Raw genomic sequence first — 20642 nt, forward strand, 5'->3', positions numbered from 1 at the left:
TGAACACTGAAGGGCATGAAATGAAAGATTACGGTACGTCTTGAAACCAGTGCCAGAGTCAGGATGTACTTTGTGGGCGGAGTTTGCACGGCCCCCGAAGGATGTTATAAATATCCAAATGGCCCTTCACAAAAAAAAAAAAAAAATTCCCCACCCCTGAAATGGAGGAACAAAAATCTCCCTGGACAGGTTTTTATTGAAATGCATTTCAAGTGAAAATGAGAAAAGGGTGTCGAAAAAGGTAAAAGTCAGTGAAGGAAATCGATTAAGTGAAGAAAAAAAACTAATAATAGCTAAAAAAATAAAAATAAAAAAAAAGTTTCATACTGTACATAATTTGTTATCAATAAAGTTAATTTTCCTTATTTAAAAACAAAATTGGTGCTTTTTGGGGCTGGAGCAGATTAAGAGCATTTCAATTCATTTTCATGGGTATAATTTGATACACAAGCAAATTGAGTTAAAAGCTCGGTCACAGAACAAATTAACTCATAAGTTAAGGTATGGTATTAATAAAATGTAATGTGGCATCACATTCCAGAGTTATTGCCACATACAGTAACACTGGTCAGATTTGAAAAATTAGGACTGGTCACCAAGGGGCTAAAGCAGGGGTCGGGAACCTATGGCTCATGAACCAGATGTGGCTCTTTTGAAGGCTGCATCTGGCTCGCAAACAAATCTTTTAGGCTACTTTCACACATCAGGTTTTCAGTGTCAGGCTAAATCCGGCGAATGTTGGAAAAAACTGGATTGTGAAAAACTGATGCGACGGATCCGTTTTTTTGACGGATCCAGCTAGCCTATCTAGATTATTGGATAAAAAAAAAAATTTGGAGCATGCTCAGTTTAAAAAACCGGATCAGGCCGCCGGATCCGGCACCATCCGGCTCCCATAGGCTTTCATTGTAGCAAGCAGCCGGAAGCGCCGCTTCAGGCTTTTTCGCCGGAGACAAAAAACGTTGCAATGGACATTTTTTCAAGAAACAGGAAGCGGCAGATTTGCCGGATCCGGCGAAAACCGGACGAAACGCAATGTCATCCGGTGCAATCCGGCACTAATACAAGTCTATGGGAACAAAACCTGATCCAGTGGCAACATTCGCCTGATCCGGTTTTTTGAAAATTAGCCGGATTTAGCCTGACGGCGAAAACCTGATGTGTGAAAGTAGCCTAATAAAAAAAAAAATGAATGCTAAAAATATAAAACATTCTCATGGCGGCGTGGCCTGGACCTACATGGCGCCGGATGTATAGTAAATCAGCACCGACGAGAGGAGAAGAAAATAGCTCACCTAAACCTTCCCCTGACTTCCGTAAACCGTTTTAGGCCATGTTCACACTTCGCGGTTTTTACTGCGGAACCGCGGCGATTTTGATGCTGCGGGTCCGCAGCAGTTTCCATAGCGTTTCCATTAACATGTAAACCCTATGGAAACCGCAAACCGCTGTGCACATGCTGCGGGAAAAAACGCGCAGAAACGCAGCGGTTTAAAACCCGCAGCATGTCACTTCTTTGTGCAGAATCGCTGCGATTCTGCACCCATAGGAATGCATTGAACCGCTTACTTCCCGCATGGGGCTGTGCCCACGTTGCGGGAAGTAAGCGGATAATGCGCGGTTGCTACCCGGGGTGGAGGAGAGGAGACTCTCCTCCAGGCCCTGGGAAGCATGAATAGTGTAAAAAAAAAAAAGAATTAAAATAAAAAATGATGTTATACTCACCTCTCAGCGCTGCCCGCGGCCGTCCGGTCAGAGTTGCTGTGCGAACAGGACCTGTGGTGACGTCGCGGTCACATGACCGTGATGACGCCGCGGTCACATGACCGTGACGTCACAAAGGTCCTTCTTGGCACAGCAGCTTTGGAATCGGACCGCCGAGTGCAGCGCCGAGGAGATCCCGACATCGGAGGGTGAGTATAACCAATTTTTATTATTTTTATCATTACTATTGATGCTGCATATTGCTGCATATGCAGCATCAATAGTACAGGAGTAATCCCGCAGCGGAAACCGCGGAACAAACCGCGATAAATCTGCAGGGATAACCGCAGCGGTTTTGCCCTGCAGATTTATCAATTCCGCTGCGGGATAAACCCGCAGAGCACACCGCAAAGTGTGAACCCGGCCTTAAAAGACCCCAGACGAGTGGACATGTCCGGAGCGGAGCAGAAGTGGCAATGACTGTCACTCACGAACGGGAGCAGAATCATTTAGGCTAGTTTCACATTTGCGGTTAAGTCTGCAGCGTATCGTTCGCAACCGCAAACGCATGCAAAGACGCATGCAAACGTCTGATAACGCAGCGTTTTTTAGCCGCATCAACTTACACATGATGGTCAAAAAAAAAAACACAGCGTTTGCATGTGTTTATACATGAGTTTGTGCTTTTTATGCGCATGCGTTTGATATTTCCAGGAGGGTGTGTCTTTAATCAGTTCCTGGACATGCGCAGTCGGAAGTACGCAAGCGCATTAAACGCATGCATACGCAAAGACGTGTACGCATGCGTTCCCATAGACAGTAATGCGTTCTTTTGCCGCATTTCTTGCGCTAACAACTGCATACGTTTCTAGGCGGCAAATTGACACCTCTAAAATTACTACATCCAGCGTTTACCGCACCAAGCCGCAGATGACGAAACGACGCATGCGTTGTCAAACGCGGCGAAACGCATCCAATCGCAGACACCTGCGTCCCTAATGTTAAAGATAGGAATACACGACGCATGCGGAAAATTGCGGCACAAACGCTGCGGACACAACCGCAAATGTGAAACCAGCCTAAACGCAGACCGGAGGCGAGCTCACCACCAGCAGGTATAGGGAGGTCCTGCGCTGTCAGCCGGCATTCTCCTCACCCCAGACTAGCAGCAACTTAGCTCTGCTTGCTTAAGTGCGGCTCTAGCTGTCAGGAGAGTGGGCGCCTTATATCCCAGGTGACAGCTTCCTGTAGTGTGGATCAGAAGGTCCTTGTGAGGTCAGGAAGTAAACTTCCCTCCTTTTAATCACACTGCACCATGTGAGTATTGTTGTACTGACAATATTTGGCTCTACGTATGCATGTGAGCAGTCTCTTGCGCACCTAAAGAACATTACAACCAACCTATGATCACGTTTAACGGATGGAAGTCTCAACGCCTGCATGAAGCTTAACTTATCCACGTATCAACCAGACTACAAAGCCATTAGCCAAACCATGCATCACCAGAAGTCCCACTAATGTTAATAAGTACTTTATCATTGGTTAGTAACAGCATAACAACGACTTATCGTACTTTAAAATTGTTGGTCTTACATAAAATGCACACATTTACTTGTATTTACTTTTAAACAGATTGCATGGTTCTCACGGAATTACTTTTTAAAATATGTGGCGTTCATGGCTCCCTCAGCCAAAAAGGATCCTGACCCCTGGGCTAAAGGATCATTCTCGTATTCTAAAACAACCAATTTTACTAATAACTTTTTATTAATATGTGGCCCCATTTTTCCACTATCCTTACTTATTTATTCTTTACAGATGATGCTTAGGGTACTGATAACTGCTGTCAGAGTGGAGGTCAAACGTGCACTTTACTGGAACAATTGTAAGCAGTATTTTTCACCTGGCCTAGAGCGCGCTTAACTTCTGATCCCAGTCACCACTCTGCAGCCACCGATGCTGTGGATTAATGGTTTCTTCATACAGCAGCACAAAGATACCAGCCTGAACTTTCTCCTATCAATCAGAACTCGTGAAGTGGGGAGCGATGCATTCTTTTATTCAGAAGATTACAAAGGATAAAGAAAAAATCCACATAAAATTGTACTAACTTTGTTATGCTGCTGCCGCTTCACAGAATCCAGTTTCCTGCTGATCTCTTTACACGTTGCAGCTTGGGGTGAAAGTTGATCAATAATTTTGTTGATTTGCCTTAAACTGGTGAGACATGAACTGCAAATAAAAAGAAAATAGAATTAGACTTACCAGTAATTCAGCTCATAAGAGCCCACCAGGACAACACCAAAGGAGAATGACTCCAATAGGGCCAGGAAACACAAAAAGAGTAAAAAAAAAATCCCCTGCCCCATCTCCTTTCCAGTGTTTTTCTCAAGAACCATTAGTGTATGAATGCCTCAAATACTTAACACTGGATTAAAGTAATACAAGGAACAGAAGGATGGGAATTACCTGTGCTGTCATGAAGGGTTCTTAGAAGCCAAATTACCAGTACTGTTTTCTCTAATCACCCTCCACGACAGAGCCACAGGAAAAATACAGCAAATTATCTCACGGAGGGACAATAGCCTGAAGAAATTTTCTCCCAAAGGCCGAATCTCTAATGGACACTAAGGGTACTGTCTCACAGTGGCACTTTTGTCGCTACGACGGTACGATCCGTGACGTTCCAGCGATATCCATACGATATCTCTGTGTCTGACACGCAGCAGCGATCAGGGACCCTGCTGAGAATCGTACGCCGTAGCAGATCGTTTGGAACTTTATTTCGTCTCTGGATCTCCCGCTGTCATCGCTGGATCGGTGTGTGTGACACCGATCCAGCGATGCGTTCGCTTGTAACCAGGGTAAACATCGGGTTACTAAGCGCAGGGCCGCGCTTAGTAACCCGATGTTTACCCTGGTTACCTGGGGACTTCGGCATCGTTGGTCGCTGGAGAGCTGTCTGTGTGACAGCTCCCCAGCGACCACACAACGACTTACCAACGATCACGGCCAGGTCGTATCGCTGGTCGTGATCATTGGTAAATTGTTTTGTGTAACGGTACCCTAAGTCTAGTCTATGTTTGGAGAAGATATCGACCGAAGATCAGGTAGCGGCTCTGCAAATTTGCTGGATGGAAATACTGCCCATTCAGCCTAATAAACAGATACGGCCCTAGTGGAGTGAGATGTATATTTTTTAGGGGGGTAAAGGCGATAGATTCTGGTTTTCATAAGCTTTGCCGACTGCTCTCAATCTATTTGGCAATGGTATTCTTTGATGCCTTCTTACCACTTTTTTGACCAAAGAGCTCAACAAAGATTCTGATCCTTCCTCCAGGATTCCAATCCTTGAAGATAGTGAAGCACTCCCTCTTCGTACATCTAAGGAATGAAACTTTATTTTTTAAAGGTTTGATTTTCTTTTCCACACAGAACCTGGATAGGGCCCGGGCTGCACTTAGGGCCCGGGCTGCACTTAGGGCCCGGGCTGCACTTAGGGCCCGGGCTGCACTTAGGGCCCGGGCTGCACTTAGGGCCCGGGCTGCACTTAGGGCCCGGGCTGCACTTAGGGCCCGGGCTGCACTTAGGGCCCGGGCTGCACTTAGGGCCCGGGCTGCACTTAGGGCCCGGGCTGCACTTAGGGCCCGGGCTGCACTTAGGGCCCGGGCTGCACTTAGGGCCCGGGCTGCACTTAGGGCCCGGGCTGCACTTAGGGCCCGGGCTGCACTTAGGGCCCGGGCTGCACTTAGGGTTAGAATTAGGCTATGTGCACATGGTATACGACTAACACCGAAAAGATGATACAATGGTCAATTTAGCAAAAAATAATATAAACTTTATTAATACCTTTATAAAAAACTACATCACACCAGATCTGAGACAGAAGGTAAAACTATGAGACAACAATTTTGCTCCGTGTAATGCATAGGTGACCAACACAGTCACCTGGCACCGCAGCCAAAACACAAGGTGTCAGTATACCTATTTAATCCTATAGATGCAGTACTATTAGCAGTGGCCTTTGTATATTCTATCCACAATCTACCAATATCCTATTGCCACGTGCTAATAGACTAGAACCAACACACCCGCTACATCTCACTGATAATTCACAGTAACAATCATATAATAAGTAAGTGGATCAGTAACATTACCTATGTAGCGGGGGGTACCCGTGTGAGGCTGCAGTCCGGGTGCCAGCGTCTGCCCCGACGCGCGTTTCGGACCTTAACCTTTCTCAAGGGGCCTAGTTAGACATGCCTGTGGCCCGTCTTAAATAGTGTCTCTCTAACGTGCACAGTACCCGCGCTACCGGAAGTTGCGCTCCAGGCCCGGAAATGACGCGTCCGTCACCCCGGCAACCGCAGCAACAACAGGCGCCGGCGTCACATGAAGGGAAGGTACAGAACCAAGCCTCCATGTAAAGACGCCGATAACCTGCAGCCACCACGGCGTCAGGGCGGCGAGCACGTGCAGGGCCAGGATAGCAACTCCGCTGTGATATACCAATACCTAATCTGCACATAACCAACATATAAGAACAACGCCACCATACAAATCATTACAATTAAATATAAATATAAAAGACCAAAGGGTCAGAGACAGTGCGGTGAATCATATGAACGGGCTACCCATCTAGATGTCCACATAGAATAGGATATTACAACAGATGGCCAAATATAACAAAGTGCAACATATAAGATACTAAAACCTCGAACTACAAATAATATAACATAGGTACATGCGCAATTCAACCACATATATCATTTACTCTATATTAGTGGGACATCATAGTATCCATATATATATATATATATATATATATATATATATATATATATTTATTGCTAAACAATATTTTATATCTATTAATAAACAGAAATATAAATAAGCATTAAATAGACATAACATAAATTAGAGTATCCACCGGCGGTAGACATCAAATGCTTGTTCATTCCTCCATGCCGAGATGTTATAATGCTCTACTTGTCATTCCGTAAGCCCATCCATAATGTCCACACTGTCACCACCATTTGTTAGCTAAAATAAATAAAAACATCTTAAAATATGCACTCACAAAGCAAATTGTATCCCAGATATTGCAAAGTGGTGATTAGAGGAAGGGAGTAAAACTGAGATTCTCATTTAGTCCAGATGGATGGACTGTACCCAATGTCCATATCCACCTGGACTCTAATTGGGCCAACCTTCTAAACATTCCACCACCACGGATATTACCATCCAGCATATCAATGCCCCTGACCCGAAGTTGCCTACCATCACACCCATGGAATCTACTGAAATGTAAAGGGATAGTTTTAAGCACTGTCCCATCTTCAACCGTAGCTGCTTCCTCAATTCCACGCACATGCTCACGGATCCTTATCTTAAGCTGTCTAGTAGTCATACCCACGTAGATCATATTACATGGACAGACAGCGTAATAGATAACGTTTTTACTCGTACACGTAATATTTGTTCTTATTTTAAATTCTCTAGAGCCCTCTTGGTTCTTAAATGTATCTGTGCGGTCCATATTACAGCAAGCCACGCAATGGCCACATGGGGCACTTCCGTTGCGTCTTTTAATCTGATCTAAAAATGTGCTTAATGGCTCTCCCGTATAGTGGCTATGGACTAATTGGTCCCGTAGATTCTTTGATCTCCTGGCTGTAATAACAGCCCTATCAGGGATAAACCTAGCAATCACCGGGTCGGCCTTCAAAATATGCCAAGACTTATCGAGAACCTTCCTCATTTTCGAGAAATGTGAGTGAAAATTGGTAATAAATCTCACATCTCCACATTCTTTAGATGAGCGTGTCCCATACAGTAACTCATTCCTGGTGGAACCTCTCGCACGGTTATAGGCTTTTTTAATCATCCGGTTACTATAGCCCCGCTCTTTTAGGCGTAGTTTTAAATCTTCCGCCTGTTTATAATAATCACAGTCTGTAGAGCAAAGCCTACGCAACCGCAAAAATTGCCCTGTGGGGACCGACTGGATCATGTGCCCCGGATGGGAGGAGGTGGCATGCAACAGCATATTCGTGGAGGTGGGCTTGCGGAAGATGTCCGTCTGTATCTCACCCCTCACATCTTTTTTTAGTGTAACATCAAGGAATTCTATAACTGAGGTTTCACACTTATAGGTGATAAAGATATTTTGGTCATTGTTGTTCAATGACTCCATAAATATATGTAAGTCTTCGCATGATCCCTGCCAGATCAGCAAAATGTCGTCGATGTACCGCGTCCATGACAGAACGCGGCACATCGACGACGGCTGATCGGGCAGGGTGAGGTCTCTCTCCCACAGCCCCAGGAACAGGTTGGCGTACGCCGGGGCAAAGGAAGCCCCCATTGCTGTTCCCTGGAGCTGCAGGAAGAAAGACCCCTTGAACACAAAAAAGTTATGTGTCAATGTGAAGCTCAATAAGTCAATGACCAAGACACAGGGGAGTTGTTAAGGCGGGTTGATGGCCTACATTTGGAGGATGATATGGTGCTGGTGACGGGGGACGTCGAGTCCCTTTACACTAGCATCAGACATGCGGATGGTGTCCGTGCTGTAGAATTTTTTCTAACCATGTCAAACTTACCGGGTGATATCAGAGAACTGGTCATTGACTTATTGAGCTTCACATTGACACATAACTTTCTTGTGTTCAAGGGGTCTTTCTTCCTGCAGCTCCAGGGAACAGCAATGGGGGCTTCCTTTGCCCCGGCGTACGCCAACCTGTTCCTGGGGCTGTGGGAGAGAGACCTCACCCTGCCCGATCAGCCGTCGTCGATGTGCCGCGTTCTGTCATGGACGCGGTACATCGACGACAATTTGCTGATCTGGCAGGGATCATGCGAAGACTTACATATATTTATGGAGTCATTGAACAACAATGACCAAAATATCTTTATCACCTATAAGTGTGACACCTCAGTTATAGAATTCCTTGATGTTACACTAAAAAAAGATGTGAGGGGTGAGATACAGACGGACATCTTCCGCAAGCCCACCTCCACGAATATGCTGTTGCATGCCACCTCCTCCCATCCGGGGCACATGATCCAGTCGGTCCCCACAGGGCAATTTTTGCGGTTGCGTAGGCTTTGCTCTACAGACTGTGATTATTATAAACAGGCGGAAGATTTAAAACTACGCCTAAAAGAGCGGGGCTATAGTAACCGGATGATTAAAAAAGCCTATAACCGTGCGAGAGGTTCCACCAGGAATGAGTTACTGTATGGGACACGCTCATCTAAAGAATGTGGAGATGTGAGATTTATTACCAATTTTCACTCACATTTCTCGAAAATGAGGAAGGTTCTCGATAAGTCTTGGCATATTTTGAAGGCCGACCCGGTGATTGCTAGGTTTATCCCTGATAGGGCTGTTATTACAGCCAGGAGATCAAAGAATCTACGGGACCAATTAGTCCATAGCCACTATACGGGAGAGCCATTAAGCACATTTTTAGATCAGATTAAAAGACGCAACGGAAGTGCCCCATGTGGCCATTGCGTGGCTTGCTGTAATATGGACCGCACAGATACATTTAAGAACCAAGAGGGCTCTAGAGAATTTAAAATAAGAACAAATATTACGTGTACGAGTAAAAACGTTATCTATTACGCTGTCTGTCCATGTAATATGATCTACGTGGGTATGACTACTAGACAGCTTAAGATAAGGATCCGTGAGCATGTGCGTGGAATTGAGGAAGCAGCTACGGTTGAAGATGGGACAGTGCTTAAAACTATCCCTTTACATTTCAGTAGATTCCATGGGTGTGATGGTAGGCAACTTCGGGTCAGGGGCATTGATATGCTGGATGGTAATATCCGTGGTGGTGGAATGTTTAGAAGGTTGGCCCAATTAGAGTCCAGGTGGATATGGACATTGGGTACAGTCCATCCATCTGGACTAAATGAGAATCTCAGTTTTACTCCCTTCCTCTAATCACCACTTTGCAATATCTGGGATACAATTTGCTTTGTGAGTGCATATTTTAAGATGTTTTTATTTATTTTAGCTAACAAATGGTGGTGACAGTGTGGACATTATGGATGGGCTTACGGAATGACAAGTAGAGCATTATAACATCTCGGCATGGAGGAATGAACAAGCATTTGATGTCTACCGCCGGTGGATACTCTAATTTATGTTATGTCTATTTAATGCTTATTTATATTTCTGTTTATTAATAGATATAAAATATTGTTTAGCAATAAATATATATATATATATATATGGATACTATGATGTCCCACTAATATAGAGTAAATGATATATGTGGTTGAATTGCGCATGTACCTATGTTATATTATTTGTAGTTCGAGGTTTTAGTATCTTATATGTTGCACTTTGTTATATTTGGCCATCTGTTGTAATATCCTATTCTATGTGGACATCTAGATGGGTAGCCCGTTCATATGATTCACCGCACTGTCTCTGACCCTTTGGTCTTTTATATTTATATTTAATTGTAATGATTTGTATGGTGGCGTTGTTCTTATATGTTGGTTATGTGCAGATTAGGTATTGGTATATCACAGCGGAGTTGCTATCCTGGCCCTGCACGTGCTCGCCGCCCTGACGCCGTGGTGGCTGCAGGTTATCGGCGTCTTTACATGGAGGCTTGGTTCTGTACCTTCCCTTCATGTGACGCCGGCGCCTGTTGTTGCTGCGGTTGCCGGGGTGACGGACGCGTCATTTCCGGGCCTGGAGCGCAACTTCCGGTAGCGCGGGTACTGTGCACGTTAGAGAGACACTATTTAAGACGGGCCACAGGCATGTCTAACTAGGCCCCTTGAAAAAGGTTAAGGTCCGAAACGCGCGTCGGGGCAGACGCTGGCACCCGGACTGCAGCCTCACACGGGTACCCCCCGCAACATAGGTAATGTTACTGATCCACTTACTTATTATATGATTGTTACTGTGAATTATCAGTGAGATGTAGCGGGTGTGTTGGTTCTAGTCTATTAGCACGTGGCAATAGGATATTGGTAGATTGTGGATAGAATATACAAAGGCCACTGCTAATAGTACTGCATCTATAGGATTAAATAGGTATACTGACACCTTGTGTTTTGGCTGCGGTGCCAGGTGACTGTGTTGGTCACCTATGCATTACACGGAGCAAAATTGTTGTCTCATAGTTTTACCTTCTGTCTCAGATCTGGTGTGATGTAGTTTTTTATAAAGGTATTAATAAAGTTTATATTATTTTTTGCTAAATTGACCATTGTATCATCTTTTCGGTGTTAGTCGTATATCTGTACGATGATGGGTCTGGCAGTCCTGGCAGACACATGATGTGGGTTAATAAGAGCAGGTAATTGGAATCATGTGTCTGAGTCATTTTTGCTTTATATGGTTATGTGCACATGGTGTGGATTTGGCTGCGGATCCGCAGCGGATTGGTCGCTGCGGATTCGTAGCAGTTTTCCATCACGTTTACAGTACCACGTAAACCTATGGAAAACCAAATCCGCTGTGCCCATGGTGCGGAAAATACAGCGCGGAAACGCTGCGTTGTATTTTCCGCAGCATGTCAATTCTTTGTGCGGATTCCGCAGCGTTTTACACCTGCTCCATAGTAGGAATCTGCAGGTGAAATCCACACAAAAAACACTGGAAATCCGCGGCAAATCCGCAGGTAAAGCGCAGTGCGTTTTACCTGCGGATTTTTCAAAAATGGTGCGGAAAAATCCGCACACAAATTCGCAACGTGGGCACATAGCCTTAGGGTTAGAGTTGGAATTAGGGTTAAGACTAGGGAAAGGGGTGTGTTGGGGTTAGTGTTGGAGTTAGAATTGAGGGGTATCCACTGTTTAGGCACATCAGGCGGTCTCCAAACGCGACATGGCGCCACCATTGATTCCAGCCAATCTTGCGTTGAAAAAGTCAAATGGTGCTCTCTCCCTTCCGAGCCCTGACGTGTGCCCAAACAGTGGTTTACCTCTACATATGGGGTACCAGCGTACTCAGGAGAAACTGGACAACAACTTTTGGGGTCCAATTTCTCCTGTAACCCTTGGGAAAATAAAAAATTGCGGGCTAAAAAATTATTTTTGAGGAAAGAAAACGTATTTATTATTTTCACGCTCTGCGTTATAAACTTCTGTGAAGCACTTGGGGGTTCAAAGTGCTGACCACACATCTAGATTAGTTCCTTGGGAGGTCTAGTTTCCAAAATGGGGTCACTTGTGGGGGAGCTCCAATGTTTAGGCACACAGGGGCTCTCCAAACGCGACATGGTGTCCGCTAACGATGGAGCTAATTTTCCATTCAAAAAGTCAAATGGCGCTCCTTCCCTTCCGAGCCTTACCATGTGCCCAAACAGTGGTTTACCCCCACATATGAGGTATCAGCGTACTCAGGACAAATTGGACAACAACTTTCGTGGTCCAGTTTCTCCTTTTACCCTTGGGAAATAAAAAAATTGTTGCTAAAAGATCATTTTTGTGACTAAAAAGTTAAATGTTCATTTTTTCCTTCCATGTTGCTTCTGCTGCTGTGAAACACCTGAAGGGTTAATAAACTTCTTGAATGTGGTTTTGAGCACCTTGAGGGGTGCAGTTTTTAGAATGGTGTCACTTTTGGGTATTTTCAGTCATATAGAACCCTCAAACTGACTTCAGATGTGAGGTGGTCCCTAAAAAAAATGGTTTTGTAAATTTTGTTGTAAAAATGAGAAATCACTGGTCAAATTTTAACCCTTATAACTTCCTAGCAAAAAAAAAATGTTGTTTCCAAAATTGTGCTGATGTAAAGTAGACATGTGGGAAATGTTATTTCTTAATTATTTTGTGCCACATAACACTCTGGTTTAACAGAATAAAAATTCAAAATGTGAAAATTGCGACATTTTTTTCACAAATAAACGCAGAAATTATCTACCTAAATTTACCACTAACATGAAGCCCAATATGTCACGAAAAAACAGTCTCACAATCGCTAGGATCCATTGAAGCGTTCCTGAGTTATTACCTCATAAAGGGACACTGGTCAGAATTGCAAAAAATGGCCAGGTCATTAAGGTCAAAATAGGCTGGGTCATGAAGGGGTTAAAAAAAATGAAGAAATAAATTTACTGATTTTACTACATTCCTGCTGGATTCATCGATTTTTCACCAGAATTCAGTAGTGTAATAGCAAGAAGTGGTAATTTCAAACTTCGCTTTTAATAATACTAACATATAAAATATTAACCAAATAAGCCTACGTTGACTAAAGTGCAAAGAGTGCAACATCATACCAAAAAGAGAAACAACATAGTATGTCACCAGTACTGACCGACATATAGGACCATCAGTCCCGGCAGCATAAAACTAGCGACAAAATGAAAAGGACGTGATTAGAAACAGTCATCCAGTGTGTGTTTCTGTTATAAACCCTGGTACACACGGACATATAGACTGCATTAATGATCCCACAAAATCCCCATAAATACTTCGGCATCACATAAATAATTAAGCATCATATAAAAGAAGGAAGTGGATAGTTCACAAGTGTGAGCAGCGCACCCTTGTGAATTATCCACTTCCCCAGTCATCACCATATGGACCTACTCCGTTAACCCTATACTGCTGATTGGGTGAGAGGGTTCCTTCTTTTATATGATGCCGAAGTATTTATGGGGATTTTGTGGGGTCATTAATGCAGTCTATATGTCCGTGTATACCAGGCTTTATAACAGAAGCACACTCTGGATGACTGACTGTTTCTAATCACGGCCTATTCACTTATCTGCTTAATATTTTTTATGTTAGTATTATTAAAAGCGAAGTTTTAAATTACCACTTCTTGCTATCACAGCCATTCAACTTTACCAAAAGGTGGAGAAGGAATGGCACGGTCCTGCGTCCAAAGGAAACAGGAGCAGCAAGCATCCGCCTCTGCCCGGCTCGAATTCCAAGTACACAACAGGCTCTGCCACCGGCCACAGAGCTCCGCAGGATGACCTCCTCATGCCCTATAGGGACAGGAAAAACATTGGAGAGAGGATGTAGTAGGGGCTACTTGACCTCTGTGTATTCTATCCCTTTTAGGGAGGGGAGTCATCCACCTTTGGTGCGGTCATGGAGGGCAATTAAAGAAAACAGTAGCAAATACGTTCTGGTCGTCGCATCATCTTAAAACTCAGAAATAAACCATGCCATTGTGGGCGTTCAACATATTTTGACGTAACAGGAAATGTCAACACATTGGGAAGAAAAATGAACCCAAAACATGCAATTCAAGCTGTAAAGAGTCACATAAATAGGGCTGCAATAGAGATCCCAAAGTATACGCGGGCCAGTACACTGCTGTGCAACATAGTAGCCCGCTAAAAGCTTGTGGTTGCCCTAGTAGTCATGACTCGACCAAATAGAGAGGACATATCATGGTCATAGGAACAAAATTCAGTAAAATGTTTTGTTTCAAAAGTTATGTTACCTCTCACCTCAACTCATTTTTAAGCTCTTGTTGTTCATTCTCCACTTCAGCCACTCGTGCTGCTTGGCTGGCTTTATTGATGGCATTATCTACTTGCTGCAAGACCTCACGCTCCAGTACTTCTTGGTCATACACCGCTAAACCAAGCCCTTGCAGTTCTGGGGCTTGTTGCGCTGTTTCCACTGCCTGGATCTGGTGCCGATCAATCTGTAGGATGGACTTTATTTTTCTTGATGAGATTCCTAGAGCATGGGGAAAGTGAAATTGGCTTGAGGTGGCTGATGGTCCAGGACAATCATGGCAGCCTTGTGGATCTGCAGAATCTGAGGTCTTTGGTTCTTGTTCCATGGGTGGAGTTTCCTCTGGCATTCTGTACACAGAAAGACACAAATGACACAAATGACTATTCATTATACAAAGAAAGATAAGCACACAAAATAATGCGACAGCGATACCACAAGCCTCTGACAGCAATAATGTGTGCATCTAAAATTCCCAACAGTGCTAATGGGTGCAGCTAGCAGTGATAACAGGAGCATCTGAAATTCCAAGACAGACAACTATGAAACCCATGAAAATTTATTGAAGACACCAAAGTTTTAGGTGGACAGATTTTTGGTTAAACATTTGGTATTCATGACCTGTTTTTAGCATAAGTAATCAATATCAGATAAGCTGGATTAGACATTTTCACCTCCAATTCTGGCCCTATTTAAAACAGTGACCGGGGGGACAGAACAGCTCCTATTCGGCCAGAGATAAAAAGGATAAACGACACCCACAACAATGTTACACTAGTGAACCATTATAAAAGATAGATATTGAATATCTTAAGTCTGGAAAATCCTTTAATAGCGGGGGAACTTCTTTTGATTTATCTTCAGCTCACTGGAAAGTCAGTAAAAGTGCATATATTTCACAAAAGTTGGAAAACAAGACCTCATTCAGAAGTCCATGAAACACAGACTTTGGACAGACCAGCTGTGATTTTTGTAACCCAAACTTGAAAGCATCAAACATACAGTGGGTACAGAAGTATTCAGACCCCTTTAAATTTTTCACTCTGTTTGGAAATTCAAAAAAGTTCATTTTTGCATTAATGTACACTCTGCACCCCATCTTGACAGAAAAAAACAAATGTAGAAATTTTTGCAAATTTAATAAAAAACCCTTTGCTTAGTATTGAGTAGAAGCACCCTTTTGAGCTAGTGCTGCCATGAGTCTTCTTGGGAATGATGCAACAAGTTTTTCACACCTGGATTTGGGGATCCTCTGCCATTCTTCCTTGCAGATCCTCTCCAGTTCCATCAGGTTGGATGGTGAACGTTGGTGGACAGCCATTTTCAGGTCTCTCCAAAGATACTCAATTGGGTTGACGTCAGGGCTCTGGCTGGGCCAGTCAAGAATGGTCACAGAGTTGTTCTGAAGCCACTCCTTTGTTATTTTAGCTGTGTGCTTAGGGTCATTGTCTTGTTGGAAGGTGAACCTTCGGCCAAGTCTGAGGTCCAGAGCACTCTGTTTTCATCCAAGATACCTCTGTACTTGACAGCATTAATGTTTCCTTCAATGACAACCAGTCATCCTGTGTCTTTGCTGAGACACTCATATTTAAGTCACATGCTTGTGATCCTCCTTGATATGGTTCTACTCCTTCATTGGAGTCCAGCTGTGTTTATTAAACATATAGGACTTTATTTGGAAAGGAAAACACCTGTCTATATAAGACCTCACAGTGCATGTCAGACCAAATGAGAATCATGAGGTCAAAGGAACTGGCCAAGGAGCTTAGAGACAGAATGGTGACAAGGCACAGCTCTGGCCAAGGTTACAAAAGAATTTCTGCAGTACTCAAGGTTCCTAAGAGCACAGTGGCCTCCATAATCCTTAAATGGAATAAGTTTGGGACCACCAGAAGTCTTCCTAGACCTGGCCGTCCAGCCATACTGAGCAATCGTGGGAGAAGAGCCTTGGTGAGAGAGGTAAAGATGAACTCCAAGATCACTGTGGCTGAGCTCCAGAGATGGAGTAGGGAGATGGGAGAAAGTTGCACAAAGTCAACTATCACTGCAGCCCTCCACCAGTCGGGCCTTTATGGCAGAGTCGCCCGACAGAAGCCTCTCCTCAGTGCAAGACATATGAAAGCGGGCATAGAGTTTGATAACAAAAAAAGAAAGAAAAAAAAACAGACTCCCAGACTATGAGAAATAAGATTCTCTGTTCTGATGAGACACAGCTAGACCTTTTTGGTGATAATTCTAAGCGGTATGTGTGGAGAAACACAGGCACTGTTTATCACCTGCCCTATACAATCCCAACAGTGAAACATGGTGGTGGCAGCATCATGCTATGGGGGTGTTTTTCAGCTGCAGGGACAGGACGACTGGTTGTCATTGAAGGAAACAAGAATGTGGCCAAGTACAGAGATATCCTGGATGAAAACCTCTTCTAGAATGCTCTGGACCTCAGAGTTGGCCGAAGGTTCACCTTCCAACAAGACAATAACCCTAAGCACACAGCTAAAATAACAAAGGAGTGGCCTCAGAACAACTCTGTGACCATTCTTGACTGGCCCAGCCAGAGCCCTGACCTCAACCCAATTGAACATCTCTGGAGAGACCTAAAAATGGCTGTCCACCAATGTTCACCATCCAACCTTACGGAACTGGAGAGGATCTGCAAGGAAGAATGGCAGAGGATCCCCAAATTCAAGTGTGAAGAACCGTGTTGAATTATTCCCAAGAAGACTCATGGCTGTACAAGCTCAAAAGGGTGCTTCCATGTGATATTCCAGTTTGTTTGGTTTTTTTACTAAAAATGCAAACATTTCTACATTTCTGTTTTTTTCAGACAAGATGGGGTGCAGAGTATACATTGATGTGAAAAATAATGAACTTTTTTGAATTTACCAAATGGCTGCAGTGAAACAGTGAAAAATGTAAAGGGGTCTGAATACTTTCCGTACCCACTGTACATCCGGGGGAGAAAGCTATCACTTTACTGGTCAGAGATGACAGGGCGCTCACAGTACAATAAGCGGTGACTATTCTGCACTCTGCTTCAACCCGACAACTGGAAGTCGGCAGTCAGAGAGGATAGATCATTTGCTCCTGTACGGCAGGGTTTAAAGGCCATTTACCAGCAGACTAACGCTATATCTGCAGGTAAATAGCATTTCTGGAGGTGACTGGTTCCCCTTTAGGCCAAGTTCCCACAATGAGTACTTGGTGAGCTTTTGATGCTGTATATTTTGGTTGAGTTACAGTTCCATCAAAGTGAATATGATTTCCAGAAATCTTATTCTCTTTGGTGATTTTGTACTCAGCCTACACTATGCGGTGCATGTTACAAATCCACATTTTGGTTTCTTGCGGGTGCACGGAGTTTCAGGTGAAGATCTTTTCCATACAATTACAATAGGATGTGGAAAATCTGAAACTGTGCAGAAAATCTGCAACATGGAAAACTCACCAAATACTCACCATGGCCTAAGCCTACCACACTATTGAGACCCCAGCATTAAAGCCCACTCAATGATAAGTTTTTTTAAGGCTTTGTTCACACATTACGTTTTTGCTGAGGTTTTTTTTAGGCCAAGTTTAAACTGCTTACAAGAGGCAGGTTCTGCTTAGTTTTTGCCAGGTACATTTGTCTCCATCCATGCTGATAAAGTTTAGCGCATGAAAAAGTATCTGATTCAACATCAAGTTTTGGCACCAAAAGCGCAGCCAGCAACACCTGATACATGCGGTATTTTGCACCATCCATTGTTTTCAATGGGTGAAAAACGCTGCAAAAAAGCTAAAAGTGACATGCTGCACTTGGCAAAAAAACGAGCTCCTGTGACAAAAGAGTCATTAAAAAAAGGTGTGTGGATGAGATTTGTGATACAGTGGGGGAAATAAGTATTGAGTATTTAAATACCGTATATGCTCGTGTATAAGCCGAGATATTCAGCACTTTTTTTGTGCTGAAAACGCCTTGGCTTATACACGAGTCACGGTCTGACGGGGGAGTAGCGGCTGTGACATCATACTCCCCCTCCTCGCGCGGACCTGCACATCCCTTTATATCCGTTGCCGCAGCAGCTCACCTGTGCTGAGCGGTCACGTGGAGAGCATATTCAGTACCTTAATGAGTGGTACCACGCGACCGCTCAGCACAGGAGAGGAGAGCCGCTGGGATGGGCAGGACCGCACGAGGAGGGAGAGTATGACAGGGGAGGACGCGGAGCCATGCATAGATGGGGAGGACCCTGAACCATGCATGGACGGGAAGGACGCAGAGCCATGCATAGATGGGGAGGACACTGAGTCATGCATACAACTAGGATACCGGGGGAGCCACACATACCAGGACAGGGATGAGGGAACAATACATACCCGGCTTATAATAATATATAATAAGCTTGCCCAGTTTTCCGTGGCAAAAGTAGGCGCCTCGGCTTATACTCGGGCGGCTTATACTCGAGTTTATACGGTACTTTTTTTTCCCCACTGTATCTTGCTGGTACTGTGAAAAGAAGCTGAAAATTTGCATTACAAATGCAGCATGTGTCTTACTCTGGAAAAGGTCTTGAAATGCCATTCCTACAGAATGGAGGCAGTAAGGAAAGAGCGGCCATAGTTGGTTGTGTGTCGCTGCCGCCTCGCTTCACAATACAGGATGAGGTCACATTAGGATTCCCATGGTATGGTTACCACGACTAGTAATTCACATTATCCTAGCGGCTCCAACTGCTTGGTATTTGCTTCTTGCAGTGCACTAAAGGTCAGAATGCGACTCCATCCGCTTGTATTGTCGTGCAGTGACGCACAGACATCTACGGCCGCACAACCTGTGGTGCAGCCACAATCACCATGTAACCCCAGCTTAAAGGTTTTCTCCAGGACGACATTTGACTAAATGGAATCTGTCAGCAGTTTTGCTACCTCATCTGAGAGCAGCCTGATGTATGTAAAAGGAAAGCTGAATCCAACGATGTATCACTTGTATTGCTGGGTGCAGCCGTTCTGAGACAGAGCAGAGCTGGGGAAGCTGCCCCACACCCACACTAGTCTGTGTCCAAAGTCCATAGACAGTGAGGTGCTTATCACAGGAGTGGTGGAGTCAGATCAGTTCCTGCACCAACTGGTCACCGCTATGATAATGTCCTAGTAGTGATTCACTGTAAGTAAACACCAGCGCACAGCCTGACAGGTGACACATCACCGAGTTCTGTGTTTTACCCCAACCTCATGCTGTCATCAGATTCCATAGCAAAATCTGCTGACAGACTCTCTTATATCCTACACCCCATGGACAATAACACCTGTTCTCAGCGGATATTGGCAGCGTAGACACAGAACAACCACAATAGGTCCACATGTACTGGCCCTCAGGGTCAGCCTGGCAAGCCATGATGGAGACCCTATGTGAGGAGCATGGTGAATGTGGGTCATTCTGGTCTAGAGAAACAGGAGGGTCTCGGAGGTAGGAGCTACATCTAGAAGACTGTTCTCTCCGGAGTGGACATACCATTGGCACAAGCTGAGTCAAGGGGGCACTGCCACCTCCAAAAAGGGGGAATTGTGCACTACATGGATGACACCCCGAGGGTCCCATATGGAGGACAGGCCAGCAGGCACTAACCACGGTGGCCCCTTACTCAGCACGGGCCCTGGCTAATGATGGCAGGGCAACAATTGGACTGTCACGTCACGGTCCGACGGTCCCCAGGGAGCCGCTGCCGTCTGGAAGGATGGAGTGTCTGTGCACACGACCAGGTGGACTCCAGCCCGCCGCGCTGCCAGGTCCTCATCGTGTGCACATCGCCTAATAAGACGGAGTGCTCGGGTACAAAGGACGCGTCCACTCCGGAGTGTCGCCTCGCCACCCTCACGTGATCAGCCTACATACAAGGAGCACGCCCGTGTGCAGCTCGTCCGCAGTAACCGGCAGCACAGACGGAAGAGCCTTCTCCCCAGTCACCTAATCGCTGGGCCAGCAGCGCACTGACCCCTCTCCGACCGGCAACGTCCTGCAGTGCTTCCTGGGTACACGCTATAGCCAGGGTAGTGTCTAGAACAGGGGCGCTCCTGGGAGAGGGTGATGTCACCGGAAGGGGCGGAGCCGAGTGCAGAGCTTCTACCAGAAGGCCAAGAAAGCTGTGTGCACTGTGCAGCTGGAGATGAGGCTTGTGTGGACAGGACAGCTGCGTCTAGATTGGAGTGGCTCCTGCGAGGGCCTCCTTCCAGCAGCTCCGCCATTGTGTCTGTGTAGCTACAGAGATGACTAGTAGGCCGGAGACGCTACAAGGAGGTTTAGGATTCCTGTGCACACTGTACTGAGGGCCGACGGCAGCACCCGGGCAGGTGCCATGGCCCTGGCCAGGCAGAGGGCCCACTGGCAGTTGGGGACCCGGTGCTGGTTCTAACAAGTGCCCCCCACCCTGCTTGATCAGGGCCCTGGAACTTGCAATACCTGGTTTCACATTTGTGTCTGAACGCGCAGCGTTTCA

General features: G+C 45.1%; 1 protein-coding gene across 5 annotated transcripts in view; it reads right to left on the reverse strand.

Moving 5' to 3' along the window:
• ERCC6 (ERCC excision repair 6, chromatin remodeling factor) overlaps positions 1-20505 on the reverse strand; it is a 179547-nt gene extending 159042 nt beyond the window's left edge. For 2 of the 5 annotated variants that reach the window (XM_077250751.1, XM_077250755.1), the window contains exons 1-3: positions 20114-20505; positions 14154-14516; positions 3816-3936 (exon numbers count right to left, since the gene is read on the reverse strand). In XM_077250751.1, the coding sequence (XP_077106866.1) occupies positions 3816-3936; positions 14154-14516; positions 20114-20391 (762 nt within the window). In that variant the 5' untranslated portion in view covers positions 20392-20505. Of the gene's footprint in view, positions 1-3815; positions 3937-14153; positions 14517-18705 lie in introns of all 5 variants that reach the window. The other 3 variants (XM_077250752.1, XM_077250754.1, XM_077250753.1) reach the window with 3 other exon arrangements.
• Between the last annotated feature and the right edge of the window lie 137 nt (positions 20506-20642).

The sequence above is a fragment of the Ranitomeya variabilis genome, chromosome 4, assembly GCF_051348905.1.
Source record: "Ranitomeya variabilis isolate aRanVar5 chromosome 4, aRanVar5.hap1, whole genome shotgun sequence".
NCBI lineage: Eukaryota > Metazoa > Chordata > Amphibia > Anura > Dendrobatidae > Ranitomeya > Ranitomeya variabilis.